Source organism: Dipodomys ordii, unplaced genomic scaffold (genome assembly GCF_000151885.1).
Source record: "Dipodomys ordii isolate 6190 unplaced genomic scaffold, Dord_2.0 Scaffold128, whole genome shotgun sequence".
In the NCBI taxonomy this organism is placed as follows: Eukaryota; Metazoa; Chordata; class Mammalia; order Rodentia; family Heteromyidae; genus Dipodomys; species Dipodomys ordii.
Genome location: NW_012267344.1, coordinates 710180 through 716850, shown reverse-complemented (window position 1 = coordinate 716850; position 6671 = coordinate 710180). Strand labels below are relative to the sequence as shown.

Below are 6671 nucleotides of genomic sequence, written 5' to 3'. Positions count from 1 at the left end.
AAAATCTTAAAAGTCCCTTAATTCAAGCCCCAGGACACACACACACACACACACACACACACACACACACACACACACACGTGCTCAGACACACAAAAGGGGTGACATAGATCAAGATGAATTGTAGTTATTTAAATGACACACACACACACACACACACACGTGCTCAGACACACAAAAGGGGTGACATAGATCAAGATGAATTGTAGTTATTTAAATGAGTATTTAATAAATATTTTCTAAAACTAAAACATTACCTGTACTGTTCTAAGCTCTTCAGAAATGGCCTCAAAAGCTTGTTCACTCATCTCAGGTGGAATTGGCTCATTTAATATGTCATGAGTTTGCAAAGAGGCCAAATTGCCCACTTCAGGGGTTAATTTTGGTCCTGGTTGTGAATGCAGTTGATAAGCCTTGGTTGGTGTAGTTATAATCTATAAATAAGCATTATGGAAAAGAACATTAGCATACATAGAAAATAGCATATTTTGTACATAAACACATTGAGAAAAGTGTCATTAAAAAGCAACATAGAAATGAACTCATGAAAAATTTACCAAACAAAATGCAACTTGTAAGTTGATATCTAAATTCTAACAAAGAATAAAGGAACAAGAAGAGCTATGTATCTAATATAAAATTAGGTTACAAAAAGATTATATTCACTTATTCAGTAGTTAGCACATTTGTAATCAAAGAGAACACTAGAAAACAATACAAAGCCCAGTATGGCCGGGTGCCAGTGGTTCATGCCTGTAATCCTAGCTACTCAGGAGGTTGAGATCTGAGGACTGTGGTTCAAAGCCAGCCCAGGCAGTTAAGTTCGTGAGTCTTATCTCCAATTAACCACTAGAAAACCAAAAGTGGCACTATGGCTTAACTGGTAGAGCCTTGAGCTGAAGAGCTGAGGGACAGCGCCCAGGCCCAGAGTTCAAGCCCCACGAGATTATTTTTAAAGTTCAATCTCTCTATACCATTCAAGAATAAAACAACTGGGCATTAGTGGCTCATACCTATCATCCTAGCTACTCAAGAGGCTGAGATCTGAGAACGGAGGTTTGAAGCCAGCTGGAGAGCCCATGAAACTCTTATCTTCAATTAACTACTAAAGTCTGCCCTAAAACATATATATGTAGAGAGAGTGAGAGAGCACACACTTGTTTTAAATGAAAGCATTGCTTCACATAACCTACCTTAAGTGTTTCAGCATGAATTTTATTCAGTTGAGAAACTTCTTGCCGCTTGCAAGCTTTTGTTGCTTCCAAAAGATTTTCAAGATTCAGGTTTGCCTTTTGCAAAGACTGAAGCTCTGATTCCAATTCCAGCTGCCTCTTCCTAATAGATATTGGAAAGAAAGAATTGGAAGCAATAAGTAACATCAAATATTTGTAAAATACTTAACAGGTGATGTGGTCACACAACTTACAGTTATCTTTTTAAATAAGAAATACTGCTTCTATCATTAACCTTTATTTTTTTCTAGCTGGGCAAAATAGGGTTCAGGTATGTTCAAGGTATTCAAGAAATATATATGGTGAAGCACAAATTCAAAAGCCCAAATAGCTCTCAATAATAGCATAGGCAACATGCTATTTTAAAAATAAACAGGGCACCAGTGGCTAATTCAGCCTACTCAGAAGACTAAAATCTGAGCATCTTGGTTAGAAGCCACCCAATTAGGAAAAGTCTATGAGGCTCAAATCTCCAATTAGACACCAAAAAGCCAGAAGTAGAGCTTGGGCTCAAGAGGTAGAGCACCATCTTTGAGTGAACAAACTAAACACATGTAAACACTGAGTTCAAGCCCCAATACTGGAACCAAAAAGTAAAATTCCCAATTAAATTACTAAAATTATCATGAAAGCAAATACAATTTAAAAGAGGTGTTAGTATGCATGTCAATTTCCATTTTACCGAGTTAGTTCTTTGAATTCTTCATATTCTTGCTTTGAAGTATTCAGCTCTGACTGAATTTGCAGGAGTTGTGCTTTTAACTTTTTCGTGTTTATAAACGAATTTGGTTGTTTTGAAATTTTGGGAGAAAATCCTTGTTGACCTGATAATAAAAGGACAAACAGACACTGAGAAAAACAACAAAACGCATGTTCTGAGTACTCTAACCAGCATCAAGTTTAAGCTACAGGGAACAGAAATGAGAAACGGAGTGCAGCCTAGTGTGGTGATGGAAGATAAAATCTAACCACTCATGAGGCTGAAACAAGAGGATCTTGAGTTTCAGAGGTCCTACCTCAAAAAAGCAACAAAAATAAGGGTTTGAAGGTGGTGCCTATAATGTTAAGTACCTATCCCTCAACAGGAGACAGAGGATGACACAATGTGCCAAGGAAGGATTAGAAAAGGGCACAGGACCAGGCACGGGGGCTCATGCCTGTAATCCTAGCTACTCAGGAGGCTGAGATCTTAGGACTGTGGTTCAAAGCCAGCCTCAATAGTCAAGTCCATAAGACTCTTATTTCCAAGCTAAGGAATAGACCCTGATTTCAAGCTTTAGGACTATAATAACAACAAAGGCACAGACACCTCTTCTATTGGGAGAAAGCCAACCAAGCTAACCACTATGGGACAAGACTCATCTTCCGCTGAACAGAAAAACTGAACAGTTGAACTTTAAGGAATTGGTCAATAAATTACTTAGGAAGCAAGTATCGTCTATTAGATAGAAAATGTTAGTGTTCTAGGATTGTTTAATAGACTGAATAGGTCAGTCCATTGGGTTCCAGCACAGGCAGATATCACATAAAAGTCACTTAGAGAATGCTATATAAACTGTGCTCTAAGAAATTACCATCACTATTTTGCAAAAGTAGTAAGATTTAGGGTTTTAGAGCAGTTTAGTGCCTTGCCAGACATGCAGAAGGCTCTGGGTTTGATCATCTTACATACACCAACACACACACACACACACACATGCACACACACGCACACGCACACACACACACACACACACACACTCAGAAACAAGAGATGATATTGAGAGTATAGTTCAAGTCAGGCCCTAAGTTTAGTCTCCACTACCACAACAATCAAACAAACAAACTGAAGCTCCTCAGGATAATCATCGATTACCTTCTTCGATTTTCTCTGTGCCAGTCACTTCTGAAAAAGCTTTCTGTAGTCTTGCAACAGTGTGGGCATCTATTTCTTGGGCCCTTTTTACAGGCTCCAGTAATTTCAGTTTCCTATTCTCCTCCCTGAGAGAATGATTCTCCATCGCATACTTTACAACTCTAGGGTGGTGATTTATCTGTATAGAAGGATTACACAAATTATTTCTTATGACCGCTCCTGTAATGAACTAGTCTCACTAAAAAGCCATTAGAAAATATTAGAACACCCAGGCAGTACTGGTTGTATTCTGCTGCAACTACTGTGAAGAAAGACTTGACAACTGCACTCGGATTGAAATAGGAGATCCTACAACTCTTCTTTACCCTAAGATGCATGAAACATTCATTCTCTCAGGCTCTGGGAGAGAAAAAGAAACACAAGCATATGCAACCTGGCCCATTCTGCACACAAAAGAGTAGAGCTAAATCTATGTAAGAAAAAAAATTACTAAAATGAGTAAAGAAACTCCGTCTACTAAGATTCAATTGTTCAAGAAACATTAATTGAAAAAGACAATCGGGCGCTGGTGGCTCATGCTTGTAATCCTAGTTACTCAGGAGGCTGAGATCTGAGGATTGCGTTCAAAGCCAGCTGGGACAAAAAAAATACACGAGACTCAGCTTTAATTAACCACTCAAAAACCGCAAGGGAAGCTGCCGTTCAAAGTAGTAGAGCACTAGTCTTAAGCAAAAAGGCTCAGGGACAGCACCTAGGCCCTGAGTGCAAGCCCTACAATCTACAAAAAAAAAAAAAAAAATTACTAGCTATTCTAATCAAACATGCATTAACATCTGTGGAGAAATACAGAAATGCTGGTAACATAACAGTTTTGAGACCTTACATATTCCATTAGGAAAGGAAAAGAGAAAAAACAAAAAAGCAAGACCCCCAAAGGCTCAATTTTAAAGATACTTTGGATTTTGATCATCCTAATTACCAACATGGCAAATTCTGCCTGGCTGACCAAGAGCAAATGCTATGCATTCAAGCTCATACTCACGCTTTTTTTGCTCTGCAGAAATAATCATTTTAGAACAGGTGGGAAACGGAGATACATTTAAAATGTATGACAATAAAGAGAAAGGATATGGTGACCAATTTCTGCTAGCCTCCTTTTTGGAGACAGAAATATTCCACTGCTACGCACTCACTTGTTCTCGCAGAGTTTGGATCTCAAGCCTTAATTCTGAGAGCAAACACTCCTGCTCCTTAGGCAGAAAACTGCCCCGGGATTCTTTCTGGAGCTTCTCCAGGCGCATGATTTGATCTTCCCGGAATTTCACGATCATTTTATTGGACTGAATAAACTGTTCCTTTTTGAGGTTGAGGTCTTCCAATTGGGTGATTTTTTCTGCCAGAGACTTAGAAATTCATAGTTTGGTCAGACATGAAGAATCATGCAGCTACCTTAAAAGTTTGCATAAATTCAGAAACCAACACTACATTCAGACTTAATTTTAAAATGTAAAGCTAGCCAGGCGCTGGTGGCTCACGCCTGTAATCCTAGCTACTCAGGAGGCTGAGATCTGAGGATCGCGGTTCAAAGCCAGCCCGGGCAAGAGAGACCATGAGACTCCTATCTCCAATAAACCACCAGAAAACCAGAAGTGGCGCTGTAGCTCAAGTGGTAGAGCGCTCACCTTGAGCTGAAGAATTGAGGGACAGTGCCCAGGCCCAGAGTTCAAGCCCCACGACCGACCAAAAAAAATAAATAAAATAAAATGTAAAGCTAGATTTTCACAGCGTCTTATTAATGTGATGCATTTATTTCACTCAGTAAGGAAATAAAAAAGCAACAATAAGAAATCTTAAAAAATTTTCCTGACTCGTTCTTATCCTAATGCAGATTCCTACCTTCTTTTCCTCTTCAGATTTCTTAAAGAACAACATTGCTTCCAGGAAATGCTCTAGGTAACTAGGCTTCTCTTGGTCTGTAATTGAACCAGTAAGAAAAAGAAGGAAAAGAGGGAAAAATGGCTTATTTTTCAAAACTTAAGAGATGAACAAAAAGGCAGTCTTTGATTAATGGCTCTCAATTACTCTGGTTTTCTGTTGTTGGTGTTTTTTTTTGGTTTTTTGTTTTTTTGCCAGTCCTGGGGCTTGAACTCAGGGCCTAGGCACTGTCCCTGAGCTTCATTTGCTCAAGGCTAGCAATCTACCACTTGAGCCACAGTGCCACTTCCAGCTTTTTCTGTTTGTGTGGTACTGAGGAATTGAACTCAGGGCTTCATGCATAGTAGGCAAGCATTCTATCAATGAGCCACATTCCCAGCCCCTGCTCTCAATGACTCTGAAAGAATTGGACTGTCAATGCTGGATCATGGTTTCAAATTAACCCATCAAACATATTAGTTATTCTTGGGAAAAAAAAAAGCTATGTAGTTAACATACAGACTGCATATGGTAGACAGAATCAGGACTTGGATCCTTTGAATAAAATAAATCACTCCTATCCTATTTAGTGAATACATGTAGATTCATTCATCTCTTAGTACTTCTTCCTGCTAAAAGGAGATAAAGTTGTTAGTCCTATCTCACAGGATGGAACACCTATGGCACCTGTATCTGAATATAACCACCATGTTCCTATACAAGTGAAATGAATGAAGAGACAGTTGCGGAAAATTCTGGAAAGCCTTACTATATGCATTGTGTTCTATCTGTCATCAAGGGACTCTTATCAAGGAAGAAAGGAGACTGAGTTCATCCTACCTGTGGCAAGAAAGTTTTCTGGTTGGACCAGTCCAGAAGTAAACTGAGCCAAATGTTCTCTGAGCCTCTTCACCTCAGCTTGGAGCTGGCTCACATTTCCTTGGGTGTCTTCATTCACCACTGCCTGTGTAAGAACCACAAAGTATTAACACTACTTTTCCTCTCCACATGTTAACTAAATTTTTTGTCAGTCACAGGGCTTAAACTCTGGGCCTGGGCGCTGTCCCTCAGCTTTTCAGCTCAAAGTGAGCACTCTCCTACTTGAGCCACAGCACCATTTCCGGTTTTCTGGTGGTTAATTGGAGATGAGTCTCACAGACTTTCCTGCCAGGGCTGGCTTTGAACCATGATCCTCAGATCTCACCCTCCAGAGTACCCAGGATTGCAGGCATGAGCCACAGTGCCCAGCTAAACTTTTTTTTAAAATAGCACCCATTGTGAGGGATTGGATACGGCCTGGGCACCGTAGCTAAGCTCTTCAGCTCAAGGAGCGTGTTTGAGCCACAGCGCAACTTCTAGTTTTCTGGTGGTTAACTGGAGATAAGAGTCACACAGACTTAGCCAGGAGTAGGTGGCTCCTGTCTGTAATCTATTCAGGAGGCTGGGATCTGAGGATCGTGGTTCAAGGCCAGCCGGGGCAGGAACATCCATCCGGCCATGAAACTCTTATCTCCAATGAACCACCAGAAAACCAGAAGTGGCGCTGTGGCTCAAGTGGCAGAGCTCTCACCTTGAACTGAAGACCTCAGGACCAGCAACTCAGGCCCAGAGTTCAAGACCCTCCATAGGGGAAAAAAAAAAGCTAATCATAAAACAAGTCCAAGATAGGT

At 40.2% G+C, this 6671-nt stretch overlaps 1 protein-coding gene across 1 annotated transcript in view; it reads right to left on the bottom strand.

Annotated features, from left to right (window-relative positions):
- The window catches only part of Kif15 (kinesin family member 15), a 46453-nt gene that overhangs the window by 23480 nt on the left and 16302 nt on the right, over positions 1 to 6671 (bottom strand). The window contains exons 11-17 of the mRNA XM_013030213.1: positions 5842 to 5965; positions 4984 to 5060; positions 4281 to 4490; positions 3088 to 3265; positions 1915 to 2056; positions 1194 to 1335; positions 258 to 434 (exon numbers count right to left, since the gene is read on the bottom strand). Of these exons, the coding sequence (XP_012885667.1) occupies positions 258 to 434; positions 1194 to 1335; positions 1915 to 2056; positions 3088 to 3265; positions 4281 to 4490; positions 4984 to 5060; positions 5842 to 5965 (1050 nt within the window). The remainder of the gene's footprint in view (positions 1 to 257; positions 435 to 1193; positions 1336 to 1914; positions 2057 to 3087; positions 3266 to 4280; positions 4491 to 4983; positions 5061 to 5841; positions 5966 to 6671) is intronic.